We start from the raw sequence: 24261 nt of genomic DNA, 5'->3' as shown, positions 1-24261 counted from the left end.
TGAAACTGCAGGAGAAAGGTCACCTGTCGTTGTTGTTACAGATGGCCAACTACAGTTGAATTTTACAGTTTGAGCAACTTTGCTGTTCTGTTTGCTTTTTAAAGGTTGAAAAACGGAAAAGCAGAAGTGTAAATGCAAGTGGCTGGCATGTTCATGCAGTGGGAAGTGTGAATGGAGCTTTCCTACCGCAGAGACAAACTGCTACTGTTCAGACCCTCCCTCAGGAGGTCGACTTCTAGCTTCTCGTATCACAACACAATAGAAAAATTTGTACTATCAGCATGGTTTATTGGTTTATTGGTTGTTGTTGCTGAGAGGCTGAAATTCCTCAGACAGATCCAGTGAACTGCTTTAATCTGAAGTCTCAGACCATCAGAATATTTGTTCTTTTAAATAAAATAGTCAAACAAAAGATAGTTATAGGCATGAATTAATGCTAAATTGTGTTACGCTGTCTTGGTGTGCTATGATGATTGAATAAGACCAGATTTATTTCTGTTACTGAATTTGGTAGCCTGTTCTTAATTTGCGGATGCTTCTGCTGGCATTATTTCCAGCAATTCCCCTGTTAGGGGGCAAGGTCAATGCTAATCAGTGCTTATATAATGTATTTGCATGATCATATGGGCTTTCCATCTTAATGACACTAACGGAAAATGCTATCTAATACTTTGCTTCAAATATCCAATCAATGCACAAATGGCATCCTCTGTAGTAATTAAGAAAGCCTTGACACATGGCTAATGTTGTTATCACGCTGTTTAAACCACTGGGTGACCATTTGTGTCTTGTTGATAGGGACATTGACATCCTGGAAGGCACTGTTCCCATCAAGAAAGAAATGCATTATGGGACAATCGCTAAAGATTCATTAATTAATAGCATAGATTTTGTCTAGATGAAAAACTAGCTGAGAAATGCTGGAATCTAAATCATGGCAAAAAAATGTACCCCAGACTCAGAGACCGTTTGTGTGCTTGTCATGTAATACACACGCCATGTAACGAGCAGCGATGACCATAATCTGTCTCAGTCTTGACTCTCGTGTTTGTTATGTGTAACACAGATGTCTTCTTCTCACTTTTTTAAATTAAAAAAAAAAAAAGCCACACTTTCTTTTTTTCGTCTCCCTTCTACCCTAAGGTCCAACAAATGGTGAATGAGGTGCAAAACAAAGAGTTCTTTGAAGAACAAAGTGAACCTGCCACATACAACGACTGCCTGGAGACAAATCCTATCCCCTAGATTGCATGCTTTCAAGACAGGAGAGAGAAAAGCATCCCTAACAACAAAATGATATAAATTACCGCTGTTATGGTCTATACGGTTCAATTTAATGTGCTTGTAATGATAAATTATTTTGGTTATGAATCTAAAGTGGACCTGAGTGCAGTCGGAGCAGCAGGACTGTTAGAACAATTGCAGCTGTCTCCCAGGGCTGTGGCCATTAGTCAATAAATTAGAAAGTAATTAGTTTCTGCTTCTGTGGCTCTATTTGAAGCGCTTCACACAGGTGTAATGAAAATTTATTGGAGCTGTTGATCCAGAGGAGAAAAGAAAAGTAGGGGATTTGTAGCGTGTGATTGTAATGTAGGATTTCCATCTGCTTTTCTTATTTTTTGCTTGCAGTGTGACTGGTAAGGTTAGCCTCGATGACCAGTACAGTAACATTTTGTCAACTTGACAATAGGCTAGCAACTATAAAAACTTTTTAGAATATTTTGAGTTTGAGATTTTAAATTAGTCACATTTTGGTTAAAAAACAACAACAAAAAACTGCCCTTCTGCTTAACATAGCAAAGTAAAAGACATTTGTTCTTTGCTGGAATCTAACAATGTGTACTATGCTCACACAAGCCTATGAGGAAGACAGCTATATCACTGGGATATCTGTTTCATTTTAATTCTCTGTGCTTTCTGGCCAGCGGGCGTCTCATCACCCTTTGTTGTTCGCACAGCACTTTCATTTTTTCCAGTGTCATCTGACGCACTGTCTCTGTCCTCTTACTCGCTCATAAAAAGAGGGAGAAAGTCAGGCTTCAGCCATCAGGTTTACCCTAATTGAACAGCTTCACATTTCTCTTTCATGCCATTGTGTGTGGATCAAGGCAGTCGCATGAAGCTTTTTGTTGGCAGACAACATCAAGGCTATTTGTTTTGTCTGGTGGAATGTAAGGTCAACAGGAGAGGGAGAACAGAAATTGGAAAACATTCGCACAAGTGCGATGTCAATGAATGGCATTAAAGACAGTGGGAGGGAGCTGCCGCGGCAGCATATGGGTAAAAAGAAGAATTAGAGGTGAAAGAGAGATGAGGCAGAGAGAGGAGGTAGTGACGAGCTGAAGAAACAGGCGTGAAGTTTTGAAGGCAGCAAAGAGAGAGAGAGAGAGACAGAATGAAAAAGAACAGAGAGGACAAGGAGTGGAACAGAGACAGGATGGACGGATGGATAAGGACAATCAGGCAGATTGGTCCCAGCCCAGGCTATGGCCAATTAGAATAAAATTAGCTGGACCTTGGCAAAAGCTAGGGCGCACAGTAGGGCATGGAGGGAAGGGAGGGGAAGTGGGGGAGGGGCAAAGGGGGAGAATATCCCGGTGATTAAAACCAAATGATTAGTGGTGTGCAAGGCAGAGGGCTCGAGAACCAGGGTCACCTGAGCCTGGAGGGAGAGAGAAGGTCTAATAGTAATGAGACCAACCTTCTCTCTCCTCGTCATCGCCCTCCTCCTCTCACCACCCCTTACCTTCTTTTTTCTTGTTCACACTCCCATTTCTCTCCCGTAACCATTTTTAGTTCATCCTAAACTACTCTGGATTTACACATTCTACCGTTTTCTGTCTCCCAGTGTCCCTTCCCCTGTCTGCACCTCACAGTCTTCCTGTAGTAAACCCTGTTACTATCTATCACTGTCTCTTGCCTTTAGCCAAAGCATACACTAATGCAATTGTAGCAAGACGCAATTTAGCTTTCTGTGATAAGCAAAGATTTATGAGTAGTTTACCTTTTTTAATCACTATTGCAGATCTGCAGACATATGGTAATAGAAGAATTGAGCTACTACATAAACTCAACACAATAATGGCATTTATTAGAGATTATATATGTGCTGCTGCTTTAGTTTGAAACAACAGTTGGGCCCAAATGCAAAGCAGGAATCCTGTTTGTGTATTTTGGCTCACTATTCTGTTTTCGACTCTTTATAACAATAATTTTAGGAATCCCCAAAAATGTGACCATCAGTGTGTGAGACACCTCACATAAAAGGAGTAGCTGCAACGACTGGATGCTACTATTTTTTTACCCGTTAGAAAAGATAAATGGATTTTTACCACATGACTAAGACTTTAGTATAGACACCAAGCTTAAGACCAGTTTGGTGAGTGTTTTAAAGTGTAGTAAGCTTCAGGATCAGGTTTTTGTAAAACAGTCTTTATACTAAACAAAGTGGAGAAACTCTTGTCATGACAGTTAGAGGTTTAGAAATTATTACCATCATAATTATTATTATATCATTATAATAAGTCTTCTCTTGGAGGACTTTAGACAGCCTCTCATGTCTTTCTCAGTTTTTTCCCACTGAGGAAACCTTTGCAAGAGAAAACTCTAGAGAAGCAGCAGAGCACTTAATCAGCTTCTTATTGTGACATGTGCCATGGTAGAGATATCATTGTGTCTATTTCCAACAAAGCAGCCAAGGTAACATCAATACGCTATGAGTCAACAGGTAATCATGCAGAACGTGCAGCGAGGTCTGCAGATGAGATGAGAGAAATCCAGCTCCTAGATGCTGTTTTAAGCTCCAACTTGCCTTAATTACAAACCTACTTGCAACCTTCTCTGCATTTGCTTTACAGTGAGCATATTCTTATCTTGCAGAGACTTTTTGTCAAGAACAAAGAGCTAATGTTTCAGTTTAACTTAAGTATCATCTGCCCTCCTCACACCCTTCACTTTTTAAATCTTTTCCCTTTTTGTTCTTTCACAATCAATTTCTGTACTTTCTGTATCTTTCTCAGTCTCCGTTGTAGTAGATATCCCTCTGCAGAGAGGGCGAGTACAGTAGGTCTGTCAGCCCTGGAGGACTGAGAGAGATCAGAAGACATGTCAGAAGTCTGGTGGGTCTTTTCCACCTAGACCCCACTCAGGTATGTGGATAAAACCTAAAGAGAAAACGCAAATACAGCCCGAGGTCCACACCACAGGTCTGTAGCCAGGGGAGACAGGAATGCCCCCTGACTGCAGTCAGACAGACGTCCTTGAATAAAGAGCGATATCCACAGGGTGGATTGCCATGTAGAAAGAATGTAATTCTGTGTGTGTTCCACAGTACTATGCGAAGAAACATGGGTAGCTGTATGCACAGTGGGAGGGAGAGAGAGAGGTGATAAATGGACAGTGTGCTATATGTGACCATTGTTTGAGTTGCCAAAGTGCTTTGTTGTTGGCCAGTGATTATCTGTGCTACAGAACACTATGATGAGTTTTCAGTTTGAAGAAGATGGTAGAGGAGGAAAAGTGGGCAAATAAAGGTCTTTCCTGTTGGCTACGTGTGATGACTTAGCCAAGCCAGAAGACTTATAGCACAGTCTCACACATAAGGCCGGGGGACCTGGATCACTTTGAAACCAAAAAAGTAGAAGTAGAATAAAACAACTGGTGGCTGCGCCAGAGCCCCCAATGTATTGTACTGTATTACAGTGCCCCTGAATGGCCTCCGGTCGGAGGTGAGCAGTGGCAATTTTAGCTGGCTCCTGACAGTGGACAGAAGGCCTGGTGAACTGGACGACAGTGAGGGTCACAGGTTCCCCTGGGGAGGAGATATCCCAAAGGGGGTGGGCAGATGGGGTCTGGAATGAGAGTGTTCTCAGACAGGTGGATGGTTGTCACCCTTATTTTGCCACCGCCAGCAAGCAGGTGGCCTCTCCCTCCTCCTCTTCCACTCAAGGGTCACCTTGACATGGCACTGCTTCCCCATGGGTCCCATCCCTTCATATACACTCTATACACACACACACACACACACACACACACACACACACACACACACACACACACACACACACACACACACACACACACTTGTGCTCACACAGACACGCCAATGGTTCTCTGCTCCTCTCAGTCAACCCCAGCACCTGGGGACTGGGAGTGTAAACAGTCGCTCTCAAGGTTGAACCCAGGTGTTTCATTTCCATTAAGGCCCTCATCACATTCACAGCCTCCTCCCTCTGACTTTGGTCATAACACAGACGAAATAGTCATTAAATTTTAGATTACCTTCTCTTTGCCTTTGTAGATGTTGCGATGCACAGGGTCTATTTTAAATGTCTTTCTATGAAATAATTATCTCCCAACTCTTTGCACTCGACGCCTTCAAAAGAGGATGTTCCATTGATGATTTTTGCCCTACATCATAGCTTTGCTCTTGCCGCAACTCTAAAACCCAATATAGCGTAATTAAACTAACACAGTGACATCAATAAAGACAGAAGTGCTCTGTAATTACAGTCTGTGCTAGGACATCATAAGCAGGCAGTGTCATCACCCTAACGAAGGAAATAAATCGATGGCAGACGGACAAAGCCCCGCTTTACAATCCCCTTCTCCTCTGACACACAAAGCCAACCATAAACACGAGTAAGGCAAGAGTTTAATGGCAATCTTAAAGTTGCGGAGGCCACTAGCTTGTCTTTACTGCTCCTGCCCTGCAATACAATGGGTGCCTTGACACTTTAACCATTCCCTTACTCTCCTTCATTAGCTGGGCTTCTCTCTGTTTCTCCTCTAAGCCTGCCTTTTCCCTTTCCCTCCTCTTCTCTGTGGTGTCTAGTCTCCTCATCCTCTGGAGACACATGAGTGGCAGGCCTTCCCCTTAATAACTGTGTATTCCAATTCTGACACAGTTGCACACAAACAGACACACAGATATAAATACACACAAACACGCGGAAAAAAAAAAGTTGCACGATTCAAGATTGGCATTCCCACGTTGCTGCTTCCTGCAGAGAACCATGTGGACAGCAAGGCTAAATGTCAGAGAAAGATAGTCCACACACACACATACACGCAGGGTCGCTCCCACAATCCGTACAGACAAGACGCCGCACACCGATAGTGTTTGGAGTGTGAGGCTAAATGTCAAGGGATGATGTAAATTCTCAGGATTGCTTCCAGAAGTAGTTTATCACAATGCCAACGATGGCAAGATCAGTGTCTCATTGTCCTCAAAGAGCAGGACAGTAGCACTCCAGCACAAGTAGTAGACAGTGTTTGTGTTTCTGCAATCAGTAGCACGTTACAGCTTGGTCATATCATGATTACTGAGTAGTGACAGTTTGATAACAGAGTTTTAAAGAAAATGATTAATACCCTGTAAATAATAAAGTAACCAGGAATTAGCAAAAGGGTATACCTGGCTAATATAGAAAGAAACTGATCTAACAGGGTGGTAAGGGGCCAGAAATAAAGACTGAACATCTAATCATGTCAAAAAACATTTAAACAAAGTGTTGAAGCATGCAAGTATAGCAGTATTTTTGAAACAACTACTACCTATAAAAATGATGCTAGTGTTAAGGTTCAAAATTGAGGAAGGAGAGTACAAACTACTCTTGGTCCAGAGGATCTTGGTCCAACAATGATTTTAATGAACACACGTGTGGGAAGACACTCTGTACGCAGACAGCCAGTAGTCCTCGACTTAATCAAAGCATGAACAGATATTTTATAGCATCAGGGTTTGTTTACTGACGCCCCTTCATGCGTCACCGGTACATTTTATACATAGATCAGATCAACATCATCATGACTTTTCACCTAGAAAATCATCTTCTATTTTCATGGCGTGGTACTTTCCGTTCTTATCTTGTTCCTCTTTCTTGCCGAGACAACAAGGAACGGTTCCTCTTTTACCGAGACACTTTTGCAGTTACAACCAGACATGAGTAATCTCTCCTCTAAATAAATTTAACTCTATGTGTGTGTGTCACGACCTCACATGCTCTTTGTGTCACCTCTTCACCTACTGTCTGTGTCTTGTCCTCAAATGCTCTTTCTCAATTCACCTGTTGCACTTCTGACCTTTTACCAGACCAGAAGCTCACTGAGACTATGTGTATGTCTTCTACTAAATAAATGTTTTAACCAAGAACCTCTACTTAAAAGCTTAATATAAAATGATCTGATATATAAGTGTTTTGTAAGCATGTATTGCAATTCCTTCTATGTTCTAGTTTTCCCTCAGCATGGATCATCTAGACACTCTCACTAGATGAAGCTTAAGACCTTTAAAGAACCTGAACATCAACTCAAATAAGCACAGATATGCAATATGTATAAAATAGTTATAACTGCACCTGGAATACAAAGTTAATTTAATACCTGTATGCATAAAACCTTAAAGCCTTCTTAAAGCTATCTGTTACATTGTTAAAGCCTCGTCTTAGCCTGCTGCTCAAAATAACTTCCTGCTTTCACTTCTGCATACAACTTCCTGTCAGCCTGCAACTCAGTCTTTCTGAAAGAGACACTGTTTAACCCCTGAATGCAATATAAACTCCAGATTATATTATTAATGCAATGGTAATGATGACAATTATTTAACAATAGCAGTAAAATAATTTCCCTGCTCCACACTCCCTCTCTCGACCTCTGGAACACCAGAGGTCGCAATACATTGTGTCCTCGCTCAGACCCTCTCTGGTGGTTTAGCAGGCCTCGAGATCTCCAGGATCCTCGCCCCTCCTGTGGTCGCTGAGATCTTCTGCAAAGGAAACAAAACACCTTTTCTTGCATCTCCCTAACTTATCCTTTTTGGGACTCTTTAATCAAAAGCATGATCCTAATTATGCTCTTAACTTATTGACTTGTATTTATGTATATTCTTCAACGTTCCTCATCCCTTTAAAACTCTTCAAGCCCTGCTTTCACGTCCGGTTGCTCGCTCTATTTTTCCCTTATCTGATCATCAACATCCCGTGCACAAATTGTCGCTGCTGCAAGTTCCTCTACTCCAAAAGATCCAAAAGAAAACAACCATTCTAATCAATTAAGTTTAAGCATATAAGCAATTACTCCTGTATACATTTCATCATAGCTAAATGCTGCCTTGAAACAACTCCTATGTGTTAACTTCATTTTAACCTCACATTTCCTATGTTATAACCCGTTTTTGGTATAGCCTTTTTATTTCATTTGCTCCCTTTAATGTAACAATACCTTCTAATTCTAGTTTATCAGACTTCACCAAAATATATGCTTTCCTTCCTCTTTGGTCCTTCTTTAAGTTCAGTTAAAAGCTAAATGAATTTGAGGCCTTTTGCCTGGAATCAATACTGTCATGTGTGTTTCTTAACTCTGTGTCTGTAAGCGTGTGCACTCCTTCAATAACTTCAATAACTCATCTCAAAAATGCAATATGTATAAAAATCATTTCTATTTACAAGCTCTCCCCTTTATCCTAAAAATACCTCCTATGTAATATCTGTATGTGTAAGCCTACATTATAACCACTACTTCTAGAAATCAAAAAGAAATCAAAGCTGTTCTACCCCTTCAACCCTCACTAATTTTCCCTCTAAGACTTATTCACAGCTTTGAAAAACCGGCATTGTATCTTCTAAACAGGATTCAGTTCTGTCATGGTCCTGGGCCATGTTGGCCCAGTATTCTTGGTTCCTTGTATTTTCGCTCCTTATTTAGGCCAGGTTTTCTGAGGTGTCCTGTTGTGGTGTTCCCTAAGTGTTTTTTCCCTTTGTGACTCTTACCCCCTTGTGCCCCTCTGTGTATTTATGAGCTCTCGTCTCTCTTTGTGTTTATTCCATGTTTCCCCCAGCCTGTTATGTCTGTGTTCTCCCCGTGCTCTCTCTCCTCCTGTCTGAACCTCTGTGTACTTCCTGTTTTACTTTGACAGTCTCTCGTCAGTATGCGTAATATTGTGTTCACTCCTGCCCTGTCTCGTTATGTTTATCAGTGTCACCTGTGTTTCCCACCTGTGTGTAATCTCCCTATGTTCTCTGGGTGTATTTCCCCGGACCTCCCTGCATCCTCGTTTCTGGTTTGTGTTATTAGCTTACCCAGTTTAGGTTTCCGGTTTCTTATTTTTTTCAGTTTCAGTTTTACCATATCCAAATGATCAAAAACCCAAAAGGTCCTAAAATGATCCTAAATTATTAAACAATTAAATTAATAAACCCTAAACCCCCCTTTATCTTGATACATTTCATGTGTCAAGATACTATACAAAACTTAAAAATGCTCAGTTTTCCCCACTCATGATCCAATCTATGTCATAAAATAAACTTAAAACAGAACAGTTATCAGTCATGTGTTTCTTCAATTAATGATAACTGAGTTTCATCAAAAATATTTCCCCTTTAGCATTTGGCATTCTCCCAACAATATACTATAATCCCATAATCTAACCCCAGTCAACAAAACAAAACAGAAATTTTCTCTGGTAAAAGCAAATTAGTTAAAAATTGAGATTTGAATGTTTTGATATATCATGCCACAACCTTCAAAAACACATAAAAATCATATCAAAATCATCAGTCATATCATATCATATCATATATGATATAAAGTGGCTTTCTTTATATTCCAAACATCTGCTTTTTGTTAAAAAGTAATACTGCTGTATTTGTTTAGTGATGTAAGTTTTTGTTATTTTGTTACTTGTTTCTCATTCTTTTTACTTTCTGTGTAATAACCATAAATCAGAGCTGCGTAATGCTAGCTGTTGCTTTCTGTTAATATTAGTATTTTATACTAACATTGCTTTCTTATTATTACTTTGGTAATTCCATGGGTTAACCGAACTATTACCTCTTTATTATCAGTCTATCGCTATAGTATTTCAGTTCTATTACCAAGCTGTAGTGTCAAGTGTTGCCCAGAAATCTATAATAATATTTCTTCTCAGCGTCTGTTCTCTGCATCAAGGTTTCCAGCTGAGATTAGTCTGGGCTATATCCAAGCGTGTTACATGCAAACATGAGGGAGTGTATGGACCCGACCCAAGACTCAAATCAGAAATAGGGATGCCTGCCATAGTTGAGTTTGTATAAAAATTCTTTAAACATCCAGAGTAGTCTCAGGGCGACAGTAGTGCATCTTCCTTAGCCTTCTTTCCCCCTACACATCATTTGTTAAAATGAACCAATGCTAAATATGCCATTTACAAGAAATACGAGTAACTAGTGAGTTGTAAAGTTGTGTATACCACTAAATGTACGTATCACATCAATTAGTAAAACATATTTAATTCAGGAGTGTGTCTCCCTGTTGCCTTGCATTATATGCGGCACGCAGCCAGAAACAAACTCTAGTCATTCTGGGCTGTTGCCTGGACTCCCCACCCTAACTTGCTGCCTACTTGCTGAGGTGACTGATGAGCAGACTCACTGGTGTGTCAAATATGTGGGAAATAGTCAATCAGCTAGGCCGGTGTGACAAGCCTGTGTATTTCTGTGGTTTGGAAATGCTGTTTCAAAAAAGTGTGTGAAAGTCATGCTCGGTGACAGACTAAGGATAAACATTTTATGGTTTTGGAATAGGAGAGTTACGCCTCTTCCTTCTCTGGAAGGTATGGTTAGATGCTAATTTTATCTATAGTTAGTTGACCCCAACCTGTGGGGTATTTATTGCGCTCTTGTACTACTAGGGCAGCTGTGCTCGAGTGTATTTCTGTCTGTCTGTAAATCTGTGTGTGTGCATTGTGTAGCTGATTTTTTATTTTTTTTTTACATAAATGAGAAAAAGATGGGAAGAAAGGAAAAAGATTATGTTTTGGACTGGAAAATTTATGGAGGAGATACTGTTGATGTGATTTAGTGTGTGGGTGCTCCATGAGCCACTGAACATGGAAAATGAGAAGGCAGAGGTGGCCATGATTAGAGGTGTGCCTTGTTGACTACTTTATGAGTGTATTCAGATGTGTGTGTACATGTGCACATCGATGGCTTCAACTTAAAGTTGAGCGGCCAAAGGTAAACATAGCAGGACACGCACAGTCTATCATCTTCATTGTCTGGGTAATAACTGTCAGTGTTGGTGTGTATTACCAGGAGAAGCTAAGTTGACTTTTCTCGTGCTTTGCTCAGTCATGCTGTGTGTGTGTTTGTATTTATGTGATTATGTGTGAGGTCCTCACCCCAGCTGATGTATCTGAGTGATCTCAGACATGTGTTAGGGGCCAAGATGAAGGGTCATCATATATAAACACACCCAGGGAAATAGAGTGTGAGAGAGCGTTGGGGCTCGTGGGACCACGTGACTAACACTCTCACCCATGAAATCATATAGTACCCAACATGTTTCTTCTGTTTGCCTCCATTCAGTTACTGGAAAAACTGATTATTTGGTCTTTGAATAACATCAACAGAACATGTCAGAAATAAAATTGCAAAGAGTCCACAGGATAACAGTGGCAGTAGACAAGAATAAGAATCAAAACGCCAGGGTTCATTTATCCATCTCCTTAAGCCGCTTAGTTCAATCAGGGTTGCAGCGGCAAAGCAGAGGGTCCCAGACATCTATGTTCCCCACAACTTCTTCAATCTCCTCCTCATTTTATGTTTTGGCTTGTCATCTATGATGATAGGTGTGGGAAGGGTACATGGAAAGCATATAGACTAACCAAGTACACAGATACGTGGCTTCAGGTTTTCTAGTCATGTATAAATTTTCACCAACCCATAGATAATTCTGTTCTGCATTTTCATTATTAGTTTTTCCTTAGTGTTACATTTTAGTTTCCTATTCAGTTTAGTTTGAGTTAGTATCCAGAGTGTATTTGCTTGTTTCAGTTCTTATTGTTTAAAAAAATATTTAGCTTCAGTTTAGTTTCTGTTAGTTTAAAGAGTTTTTTCATTGTTATTCAAGTGGCAATTTTGCATTTTTTTACTGTCATTGGTAAAGAATAGTGCAAAATATTAGTTCATTAGGGCTTTTTTCAGAAGTTTATTTTTCATTTTTATTTCAGTTAACTAAAGTGTTTTTCATACATAGATTTTTAGTTTAGTTGTATTTAACCAACCAGAGCATTTTTGACACGGGAGAACCTGCTGAAAAACACGGTGCTCTGGAGAATATATTTATTAGAATATTATAATGTCTATTCAATTTGTATTCAAGTATATCTCTTTGTTTTGACTTTGAGAGAAGAATATGGTCAATCTGTTTAAGCCGGATCCTCTACTTGCACATTTTCATAGTCTGCAAAATGAATGTTGACACACTCTGAAATCCAGTGTGGATTTCTACGCTTCACAATCATTAGTGTTTAGTTATGCATTTCCATGAGGATTGTCTGCGTATTAGGCCATGCCTGGACAGCAGTCCAACTACAGCAGACCTGTTTACAGTGCTGGTTTGTTGTTCGTGATAGATATTTTAACAGCGTAGCATCCTTAGTATCAGTAGGAATCTAGATGCTAAGGATTATAGGCATCTCAAACTATTTTTTTTTCTTTGTCAAAAAGCAGAATCGGCTACCAATTGTCCTACTTATGTCTATTTTTTTTCTCTTACTTTGTTTAACCAACCAAGGTGCAGTACAATCACTGAGCACAAATGCTCTTTTTTTATGCTACACACAGTTGCACACATTCACAGTTGGAGGCTTCCCAATGCAACTGCAGTTTGATCTCATGGCCAGCTAAGCAGCTTTGATCTGTTTTGTACAAAGTTGGATCATACTGATTGTCCCACACACTGCTCTCCTGCAGCTGTGCAAAGGCTAGTCAAAGCTCAGTTTGATGATCAATACATTAGGTGATTGCAGAGCATTTGTTACATTTATGGGAAAAAAAATCAGTGAACATTACTTGTAATTGCCAACAACTAAACAAGAGCAACCAGCATGTATTATCTTTCAGTTTGGCTGTTGTGAGGAGAAATCATGTTGGAATTTTCATTCAGGTTGACATGCAGTACACTCTTACCACAGTTCTTTATGTTATGGCTCAAAGAATTTAATCACAGACGTTTGCTTTTTTTAAAAGTAAGTAGCTTATCTTTATGTTTTTAATCTTTTTGTGGACAACAGCTCTCCCTGCTTAGTTAAAAAGCACAACAGTTCCATTCAATATGTTTAGTGTTACCTTGAGAACGTGAGCCCTGCAATGCAAGCAATGCCTGAAATTCGATTTGATCTGCATGGCCACCATCACTTGACCATGGCTGATGTCTGTCCTTCTCCCCCTCACTCTATCTGTGCCTGAGCCGCCGTTGAGCCCAGGGCTCCAATTAAACCCATGATGCCTGGCTCTGGTTGGTATGGTGACCAGACAGGGCAGAGAGAGAGCTGTGATTCCCAGGTGAAAGGTGGGATAGACTTTCTGATTCGCTCCAGCACCCAGATAGAGTTACAGCTCAATTTCAACCTCTCACCCTCATCGGTCTATCCTCATGACTAAAATAGGACCAAGGAATGGAAGGGAAAGGAAGAATAGCTTCTTCTTTTCCTACTCAGCTTTCCTGCCTGTCTCTCTTCCTTTACACACTCCTTTTTTTTTATCATTCCCTCTTTTCAACCACCTCCAGCCCCCACCATAGCACTGTGCTGACGTTTTTTGTGACAGAAGGGACTCTGAGATGTGCTTTATAGCTTGGTCAGCTTGTAAAGCAGCACTTCTAAGTCTGTAGTTCTGTCTCACTTTAAAAAGTTGAGTTTTTTGACCTCCCTGGCGCTTTATCCTTCTTTTTTTTCCAGTCGCGCTTACTGCTTGTACTTTGTTCTTTTACCTTTTTTGTGGACAAGGCAGGATTTGTGAATTAATCATAAGTGGTTCAATAACTGGCCTTAGCTGTGCTCCGTCACTGAGGGATCAATAGGGGAAGTTCAGTGGCACTGACTGCTCTGGAGGAGAGACAAGGCCCTCACGTCCAGGTGATCCATTAGCCTGGTCTGGCATTAGGCAAGATGTAGAAGAGAGCCTGCTCTCAGCCCATCCTGTATCTATAGAGGCCTCTAGAGAGACATACAGTAACCCTAATTTCAAGGTCTTCTTGTGATGCCCATATTATCTGAAAAAATATGAATACAATATCTATTTCACAGGTGTTTTATACTCACAATCAAAACGAATAACTTAATATATCTTCATAAAACTGCTGCCAATACGCACAGACTTAAGCTCTCAATGTTTTACAGTTTGTTCTGGGTTTGAATCTCTACCTTTTGCTTCTTCTTTTTTTCCCTTTCATGTTGTCGTTTATATTTTTCTGTTTAGGACAATCGCAGAAGTTTATATTGCTTGTTGAATGTGGCTTTAGGAGATTGACATGGAGAAATAAAAATCTTTGATCTTTCCCCCTAAATTGGGCTCTTAAAAATACATGACCACATCATTAAGTTGGTGTCTGAATCCCCCCTGCTTCTCATATAATAGAAAGGAAGATTATTGTTACTAATAATAAAAACCTGACCTTTTCTTGCTGCAGTCTAGTTCGACTTAGATTTAATTGCATTAGTATTTTCCTACCAGGGGAGAACATAAGCTGCTAAAACAGCAACTTTACCCCATGACATAAAATAAGGCTGTACACAATTCCCTGCTGGCCATGCATTATTGAAAGTACAAAAGCATCCTCTTTACAAAGTGTCATAATAAGGCAGTGCTACAGGACTTAAGTTTACACTTGCACGATGCACACAGCATGTAGTTGTCAGCAGGAGCTGGGATGTAGAGAAACTTCATTCTGATGGCACCTTCATTTACAACGTACTGAGACACACCATGGATGATTTGTGAAGATTAGCGGAAAGCATGTGAGGTATGAATCATCGTCTCCGTAGTCGCTTTTTTCCAAGTAAGCATATGCATACAGTACTGACTAAAGACTGGAAATAGCATTCGCCACAAACATGATGTGGAAGCCTTTTGAGCATGCATTTGAAAATCATCAACAGTCCAACCCAGTTAAACACATTATATGCACTCTCTCTCTCACAGGTACACACAAACATGCAGTGACAGTGTGCATTTCAAGTGAATAAAAAATGTCTTCACAGCCAAAACCTTACAAGCACTGAAATTCAGATTCCGTGTCACCTAAGCTGTACATCAAAGCTGCACATTAGTCGCTAATGCTATGTGTGTATGTGTTGACACAGAGAATGGAGAGGTGTAACCAGTGTATGACATGGCTATTTGTAAATAACATCCAAACCTCATCCACTGGCAGCAGCTGAGAGCTTTAACTCTGAGCAGTGATGGCAGCCTCCCTGAAATGTGCATGAAACCAGCTTAGTGCTATCAGTAAAGCATCACCGCCAATCACCAGCCACCCTCTCATTCCGCCGGGCTGCTGTGGACCAGATAAGAGCCACGCCACCCTCCTCCCCTACTGCTTCCATCCGCTTTATGTTGTCCTCCAACAATTCACCCACCCTCCCACAGCAATTCACCCTTATCCTCTTTACAAGGTCTTATAGGGACAGAGACACTGATGTGCAGCTACAACAGTAATTTATATTCTTTGTAAATTGTCTGTGATTTTTTCATTGAGATAAGTGTGGGGGAAACATCTGTTTTGTGCTGGAAGGCAGTGGGCCGGAGCTTGAGTTCTGTGGCAATCACCAGCAGTATAGATAGAGAGGAAGAGGGGAGGCACACGATCTGTCTCCCTATCCTGAATTACAACTCCAGGGGCCTAGCTACCCTCTCATTATTACTGTTGTATTTAGCTGAACACTGGGTAAATAAACATTGAGCTCCATCTGTACAGCCTTGGAGATCAGTATCTGACGCCATGTTTGGAAAACTTAACTTCCATCATTTACTTCAGTCTAATTCGTGTCAGCCATTGTTTTATACTCTTAAATTAGTTTTTTTATTAAAAATATTTAGAATAAAATTCAAATGTGTTTCAAAAAGTCTGCAGAGGTGAGAAAATAACACCCTAGGAAAAATAATAGATCATGAGATATGATTAAAAAGATGCATGACTTGTTCCAGCTGACTAACCCACCACACAGCCCTCATTGTCTTAATTATCAGAATGGTTGAGGGCTGGAGTCCTGAGCCGCTCAGGACTACAGCAGTAAGGCATTACAGTGACCAGGTGCTAAGGCCTCATTGGCAGTCAAAGAGGAACGCGACCTGCGGCATCTCGACATACGCACACTAGCGGGGGAGTTGGAGGGTTTCAGAGCAGTACAGACAATGAATCTCAATCATGAGGCCATGGCAGATTTACATTTAAAGTAGTTTTAGTGTACGCCCCACTTCCTGATGCATTCGTTGGCAGGTCTGAAAGGAGCAGCTTATCTGCGAGTCATCAATTGCACGTGATGCGTCCAGATAGGGGCTCCTGACGCCAGCACCTTTCTGTTCACACATCTAGCTCAAAGATCATGTGCTGTCTAATAGAGCACCATTGCTTGCCATGTAATTACATTACATGCGAAAAAACGCTGCAAAGTTTGGACAGCTCCAAGTGTGTGCATGTGCTCCCAATCGCATGCGTATGAACACGTGATTTATGTTTTAACTGTGATTGACAGAAACTGTAATGACAAGCATCAGTGTGTTATTGATGGTCTGTCACTCTTCGTGTTAATAATGTTATCCCCATATGGAGCAATGGGGTTACTGTGTGTTGTGCTTCTGTTCGAGTGCCCAGGGGCATATTTATCCCTCATATTTATTCTTAATAGGATTGGTTTTTGTGTAACACAAAATACAGGTGTGTATATGTGGATGTGTTTAGATGAGTAGTAGGTAGAAGTGTGGTTGTTGACACAGTGGGGTAAAGGCTATGATGGCTGAAGGCTCCGATGGGTAATTGAGAACAGCAGGTGTCGCCTCCCTCCTGAGCCACTTCAGGCCCCAACCAGCTCACCCTCCGATCTTCAAAGCCTCTCCAGCCCAGCTCTTCTCTCCTCTCCAATGTCAGTCGAGCTTGCTAGGGAGAAAAACAGCATGTATTGCAGCATGGTATTAATCAAACCTAGAGCATCACAGGGAATGTGGCGGAGTGGGCTACGCCAGTTCACCAAGACTGAGATATTTCATTCTTGTAAGCCTTTTGACAAAAATACATTCAGAAAGAAGCATAACCTTTACTATTATAACCTGGACTACCAATTTAGTATTCTTGTCTTACACTTGAGCACACCTGCTACAATTGAGTAGTTTTAAGTCCAGTAAAAAAGTAATAACTTATACCATGTATTATGAATAATGTATGGCCTACATGTTGTGTCTTTTTTCATTTTAATCCAAGGCGATTCACCAGAGCTGTGGAGAACAGAAGAATCTCTTGTTCTCACTCAGATTTCGCTTTTTGTGTGCATGTAGCTTTTCCCTTTCTGTTTCTGTTTGTGCCGAAAGGCCTTTAGACAGTAAAGCTGAGAATGTGAGCAGTTTTTTTTCTTCCTTACCTGCCTTTGGGCCCAGGTTTCCCTGCTTTGGCTTTGTTACCCATGCTGATCACGTCACCAGCCTCATAAAACCTCCACCCTCCCCTGACTTTTTCAAATCAACAGATCTGATTGAGTGAATGCCATTACCTGGGTAAATGAGTGATTCCTAAAGGACTGGACAAGGCCTAACACCACCCTGAGGGTGAAGCTTATTATCGCTGCAAACTCCAAAGAAGAGAGAGGCAGCTGTGGAGCTTGTGTGCACTTTTTTAGAAGCCTGTATTTCCATATTAATCTGCCACATTTAGGCATCTGAGACAGAGGGCCTCCTGTCACGCTTCTTTGATAACGGAGCAGTTAGCTTTTTCCCCTCATGTATAAATATGTGTAATTCTGATAAGATTAATTGAAGCGCCTAAGTATACAGTAGTAAAAGATGAGGGGGAGAGAGAGAGAGTGGGAGACAGCAGGAGGGAAAGGAGACACATTATGCCAAAGCATGCATTTTAGACTAGTTTTTGCCTAAGACCTACCCCAGAATGGGTGCCTAGCCTCTCTCTTCTGGGCCCTAAGTGCCTTGAATTGAAAATAGCATCTACCTAACAGTCCCTCAAAAATAGCTGAGCGAATAAGTTTTTGCGCCGAGCCGATAAATACGGCGTGGAGCCGATAAATACGGCGTGGAGCCTCTGACACCGAAGCCTCACCCCAATTTCCAGTGCTCTGGAGGAGATCAGATAGCCCTGTGTCATTTGATTTTCTGCCTTATCTCATCCGCGCCCATCTTTTTGTCTCACGCAGAGCTACATTTTAAGAAGCACACACTCCTTGTATCTTTTGAAGGACAAAACCCAGAATGATATTGAAGCGAATAATAGCATCAAACTTTTAGAGGGCCATTCCTTGTTTGATTGCTACCAAAAACAGGAATGGCATCTCAGATGAGTGTCCTTCAAGTGATATTTGGTATGCAGATCTGCAGGAGTACATGATGAGATTACAGCAATCTGCAAAGTTCTTAGCTCCAGAGTGCCATTTATGATCGCATCTCAACGATGGGTGACGTTATGGATGCTGTAAACTACAAAACAATTTATACTTTGTGTATATTGCATACAGCCATCGAGGAGTTCCACTTCTCAAGCTGACCAATAAACACGTCTGTTTAATAGTTGATTTCTGCAAAGCATGCAAAGTACCGAACAAGACAGGGGAGTGAGTAAGGAGAAGACAATAGGAGAGAAGGAGGTGTGGGAGGGTGTAGGTGAGGGATCCTGAGACAGATGAAACAAGAGGGAGAGAGTGAGCAGGGAGCGAGGGAGGAGACAAAGACATTCCCTGGTGAACAGCTTGAGTTGACTGACGGCGAGAAGAGCAGGCTTCAGCGAGGGAAAGGGAGGAGGAAAGGGAGGAAGGGAGATCAGGAAGGAGTGAGCACATCAGTGTGTGAGTGGCGTCTCTCATTAGAAGGTGCTGTCAGGGGCCACAGAGGGGGGACTGCAGGGACCCCAGTTCCCCTCTTCTCCTCCCTCTTTACTGGCCCCTGAGATCCAGCAAGGAAAAATGATTGATGAGTGATACCAAGATAAACACACGCCCTGGCCCCTAAAGGCAGCCCTGCAAAATGATGCATGCAGCTTTATAAATAAATCTTGTGGAAAAAAATTTAACAATAAACAACAAAACAATGCAAAACAACCATTGGTTTTTCTTATTTTGGTTATTGCTACAGAAGCCACAAATCAACCCGACTTTTCCCCCCCTTCGCTTTGATGAGAGTTTTTCCTCTTTTTTGTGTTTCTAGTTTTACATATCTGTGCCTGTGTGTGTTGTGTGTGTTTTATGTGTGGAGCAATGAGCAAAACACTAACAAGGTTCACCAGCTGACTGGATGGTTAAGCCCCCTTCAGTTACACTGCCTCCTCAGCAGCCTGGGCAGGCGGCTTTCCCACTCATTCACTGTGAGGCAACAAACACCGATGCAAACCTGTTCTCATTTGGGAGAGCTCCAAATCATAGCAGCTGTGTGTGATGTGTTTATACTTGTATTACTTATGTTGTGGGGACCTAACCACATTTACATTCACTTTGTGGGGACTGTCTCTGCTTCTGGGGATAAAATGCAAGTCCCCATACCACTAATCATTATAATTTCGACTGGACTCCTGGAAGACTTGGTTCAAGGTTGGGATAAGTTTAGGGTGAGGGGACGTTGCCAGGAAATGAATTTGAGTCAAAGCCATGTCCAGTGATGGAAACCCACCACTGCACTGTGGAGGTATGGACAAGTGTGTGGGAATCTGTGGAGAGTGAGCACTATGTATGGATTCATACTGATGATTCGTAACCACTGCACAATACACATAAATACTAATACATAACCATGTCTAACTGCTTCCTAATTGTTGAGAAAGTCATAAATGTTTTATGCTACACTTTCTGTTAATGTTTAACACTGAGTGGCAAATGCCTCTGTTACAAATCGAAATGGAAAGGCAGATTATCATCATATAGTACATTATATCATTATGAGCCTACAGGCTGTGGTCTGGTGGAGGGAGAATGAATTATGAATGGAGTGTGAAGGAAGATCTCTTTCCCCTAGGGACTTCCAACACCACAACTCATTTAAGTTGGATGAATGAGAGATAAGGAAGAAACCCACTCACCCCCCATGCTGCTTTCCTTACAAACTGGCCTTCATATAATTTACTCTGAGAGAAGGAGTGTCACTTTAACTCCTCACAGCACACACACTTCTCATTGGAAAAAATGTATGCTGAAGGGTGCTTTGTTCATTGTCAAACTGTGCATACCAATGCTGAAAAACACCATAAAGAAGTCTTGTCATCTAAGTCACTGGTGCATTTTCTGCCTGGCGTAGACTCATGTCAGGCTTCTTTGTACATCTCTAAAATGAGTCCCTGAGCTGTGCTGTAGCTTTGCCTAAAAATTCTTCTCATCTTATCTTATCTTTCTCTCTTTTGCTCTTCCTCTGTCTCTCCTGTCTCGACGGGTCCAGGCCGCAGAATGGGTCGATGATACTGTACAATAGGAAGAAGGTGAAGTACAGAAAGGATGGCTACTGCTGGAAGAAGAGGAAAGATGGGAAGACCACACGGGAGGATCACATGAAGTTGAAAGTGCAGGGAGTTGAGGTGAGTGGGCTGACAAGAGTTTGGATTTAGAGGGAGTAAATGGGAAGAGAGGTGGGATAGGGGTGGGCACGGGGGTGGCTACGGGGGTGGGTGTGGGGTGGGCGAGAGCCAGCCTTCATCCTGACACAGACAAACAGAGGTCTACAGTGAGCTCTCCCTTGGCTGTAATGGAGACAGCCACATGCTGCAGCCGGCTTGTGTCTCCAAGGAACTTCACCAAGAAACAATGCAGCACAACAATAGTTTTCCCTGGGAAGCCAGTCGAGTGGAACCGATTGTTTGTACCTTATTAAAGCTCTGGATGTTGCCTTTGCTCCAGAGAGCCTACATTAATCTTGCTGGCTCAAAGCAGTACTGTGAAACTAGTGTTCCCTCACCTCACTCCAAGTCACTACCCATACCAGCTGCTGCCATAAAAGCCCACTTGCGTCAGTGCTTGGCTCACCTAGCCTCTCAGTAGACTTAAGTTGGTGACAGTGTTGCTACCCTGGCTGATCTATTAGCAGTCATGTTAATGAGTCATGGCAAGACTCATCCAAAGACTCAAAGAAAGTTCCTCAGCATTTGATTATTGCTCAAGTTTTAGTTCTGGTCTCTTTCTCACATTGACCACAAGCAGTAATGCTAAAAGTACAGGAGTTGAGATCAATGATAAGGGTGGGAGATTCTGAGCTTTCTTATGTGAATGTGCTCTCATGCACACACAAACCCAAGCACACAATTTACACATACATACACCTAACCGCACACCTCAGGGAGTGGTGCTGTGCATCTGTGTCACACTGTGTGACAAAGACAAAGCTCGGGCATTCTCCCAACAGGGGCTCTACTCTGTGTTTCTACTCCTCTAGATATTTGTCACTCCAAGAAAATGGCCTCTTCCCTCGCTTAGCCAGCTCAGTGTCATCTCTGGTCCTACAGTGGTCTGATAACCCATTGAGACTACACACATCAGTCCTTTTGAAGCATTAAATATGATTCCAGTTTGCGGCAGTTTTGGCTGTAAAGAAGGTTTAGTAAGCTAAACCTGTATTACTCTTTTTCAATTAATGTGTGAGTTCAGGCTATGTTTAGGCACTATTTTGTGTCTGAGCTCTGACTTTATCAGTAGCCACTGCATATATAAACCAGTACAGAGAGGAACTCAGAAATCCTTCGTCCCTTTGTGGTTTCGTTTCTTAGGGGGAAAAAAATGCACAGCAGCCAAGTGACATCTGTCAGAGTTATATGGTGATAGGAAGGCAAAGTGTGTGCACTTCCACTGGATATAAAAACTAAGTTGACTGTAGAATCCCAAACTCATAGAACACCTTTCATCATGCCTGTGTGGCACAATTCCTTACAGTCCAAAGACATGCAGGTTAACTGGTGATTGTAAATTGGCTGTGGGTGTGAATGTAAAAGTGAAGATTTGTCACTCTGTATGTGGTACGCCGTGATGCACCTTTGACAGGTCTAGGGTTTAAGTCCCATCTCTTTCTCAATGATTACTAGGTGCAAATGATACTAAGCTCAAATAGTAGTTAAGAAAACTGAGGAATGGTGCATGAGAAAAGTGTAAACATGACCACTCTTATAAGTAAATCATAGTTCGAGACTTTAAATATAAACAAACCTACTTTATATCTAAAGCAGAATATTTACTGCAAAGCAACAATTGATATTAGTTGAAAGTGAGCTTATGTCTTACTCTTTCCTGATGTCTGCTATATCATCTGTACCCATATCAGCATCCACTGAGGCAGTGCCTCCTCAGAATACTGTATTATATTTTCTATTTTCCAGCATCTATCCTGCTCAGTGCTTCAGAAAAGCAGCTGTTTTTTCTTTGGAATAACTTCCTCAATTGGAATATCACTGTCACAGCTCAACTCACTACAATTCTGAACTACAAAAAAAAAAAAAAAAAATCCCAAAAGTTAAAACAGTTCTTCTTTATTAAATTCATTGCAGGCAGAATTAGTCAAACATATATGGCAAGAGGTAAAGTCAGCAGGCTTTCTAATAGAGTACACAGTTAACAACTGCTTCTCAACTGCTTAACATAGAATACATATAACTTGGTTTTAAGACCAAGAACAATGAAAACGTTTATGGCATGTTGGATTCAGCAGTAACATTTCTGTCATTATCCAAATAATACACAGTGATGGCTAAACACTGACAGAGATGTCAAGCATAGTGAGTATTTGGCAATCACATAATAACTATCAGTCACTGGGAGAAAAAGTAAGTATCTGATCAGTTGGTCAGTTGGTGAGTGGCTGTGAGAGGTTACTGGCAATTGTTAGGAGAAAATGGGCGCAAAAAAGTGTACGGTACTGCACCGAAAACCCCCTTTTGATCGCTTTGGCCGCTAGCAGATTGCTGTGGTCACCCATAGTTTGAATGGAAGATGCTGACTTGTCTGCAAGTACGTGCCAACCACTTGTTTAATGGTAGTAAAACTGTGACGGCTTAATCACAAATCAAAAACACAGACCATTCCCCGTCCAAGTTCTGCCTTTTAAAAACCTGTTGGTTTCTGCAGTAAGGCACAACTTTTATTTGGAAGCTGAATGTTCCCTGTTTCTAGTTTGAAATGCTCATTTCCAAGTTTCACTATTGCAAAGTCATTGGTTAACTGATATTTGCAAACAAATCAGCGTCTTCCTTGGAAACTACCAATGACCATGACAATCTGGTAGCACCGTCTTTGTGATTGATTTCTACAAGTGACAGCCGGCAACCTCCAGAAACCACTCATCAACTGGTCTGGGTTACACATTCTTCTCTATGGTGATGGGATTTTGCCAGGATATCACTGACCAGTCTCTAGGCCTTTGTCACTGAGCCCAGTGTTTTTTGTTGTATTCTTCTACTCATTCACCTAACTGTACCTGTATCTTTTTTTTAATCCTACTGTTTAGTTCCAGCAAATCACGAGCCTGCCACTGAGCTTTGATAGTCCACAAGCATGTAGCCCTAACAAGCACTTGGGCAATTACCAGAAATGCATCATGCATTAGAGAAGGGAAATTCTTTAGCAGACACTATTTAGCTTGTGTCCATCAGTCCAAAAAGACTGTCATGGGCTGAAAAATTATAGTACAGTTGCTGAATATTCAACAATATGAGATAAAGAACATACTGAACTGAAATCATTATGAGTCACATGCCATGGCCGATGGCTCTTGTTGGCACACTTGTCAGTTACTTGGAAAGTGTGTAACTCACCTTCTTGTGATTTTGTCTGCAAGGCCCTATGCCTTGTAACATGTCTAATTTACTAGAGCTAATTGCTGTATTAGCAGCAGAGGTGGCGAATACTATGAACGTGAGCTAGGTGCAGAGGGAAAGCAGAGGAAGAAAATGACTTAGGACTGCAAGGCCACATGAGAGCTTGTAGAAATTGGCCCATAACTGCTATTTCATATTGTGTATATAGAAATACAGTGCGGGTTTCATCTGTGCTGACTTATGTTGCTTGGACTCTGCTGTGTCTTTCTCCATGTGCACGCCACCTCTTGCAGCCTTGAAAGACCTGGGTCATGTCCTTTAAACACCTCACACCTCAAGAATGGCAGATGAGAAAGGTGATCCATCACTGCTGTAACTACACTATGATGGATGTGATGTTTACTGTAAGCACATGCTTGACATAAATGACTTGACTTTTGCCCTCCGTTCAGTGAATGTAGGATGGGATAAAGAGCTAGCAATTTCTTCCCAGTACTTCAGAACAGAAGA

The 24261-nt window shown here is 41.4% G+C and overlaps 1 protein-coding gene across 1 annotated transcript in view; it reads left to right on the top strand.

The window, feature by feature from the left end:
* camta1a (calmodulin binding transcription activator 1a) overlaps positions 1 to 24261 on the top strand; it is a 282179-nt gene that overhangs the window by 136792 nt on the left and 121126 nt on the right. Inside the window, exon 5 of the mRNA XM_080897902.1 lies at positions 20397 to 20532. Coding sequence (XP_080754028.1) covers positions 20413 to 20532 — 120 coding nt within the window. The 5' untranslated portion in view covers positions 20397 to 20412. The remainder of the gene's footprint in view (positions 1 to 20396; positions 20533 to 24261) is intronic.

Source organism: Rhamphochromis sp. 'chilingali' (genome assembly GCF_963969265.1).
Source record: "Rhamphochromis sp. 'chilingali' genome assembly, chromosome: 12".
Classification (NCBI taxonomy): Eukaryota; Metazoa; Chordata; class Actinopteri; order Cichliformes; family Cichlidae; genus Rhamphochromis; species Rhamphochromis sp. 'chilingali'.
This window is presented reverse-complemented; position numbering and strand designations above follow the sequence as displayed.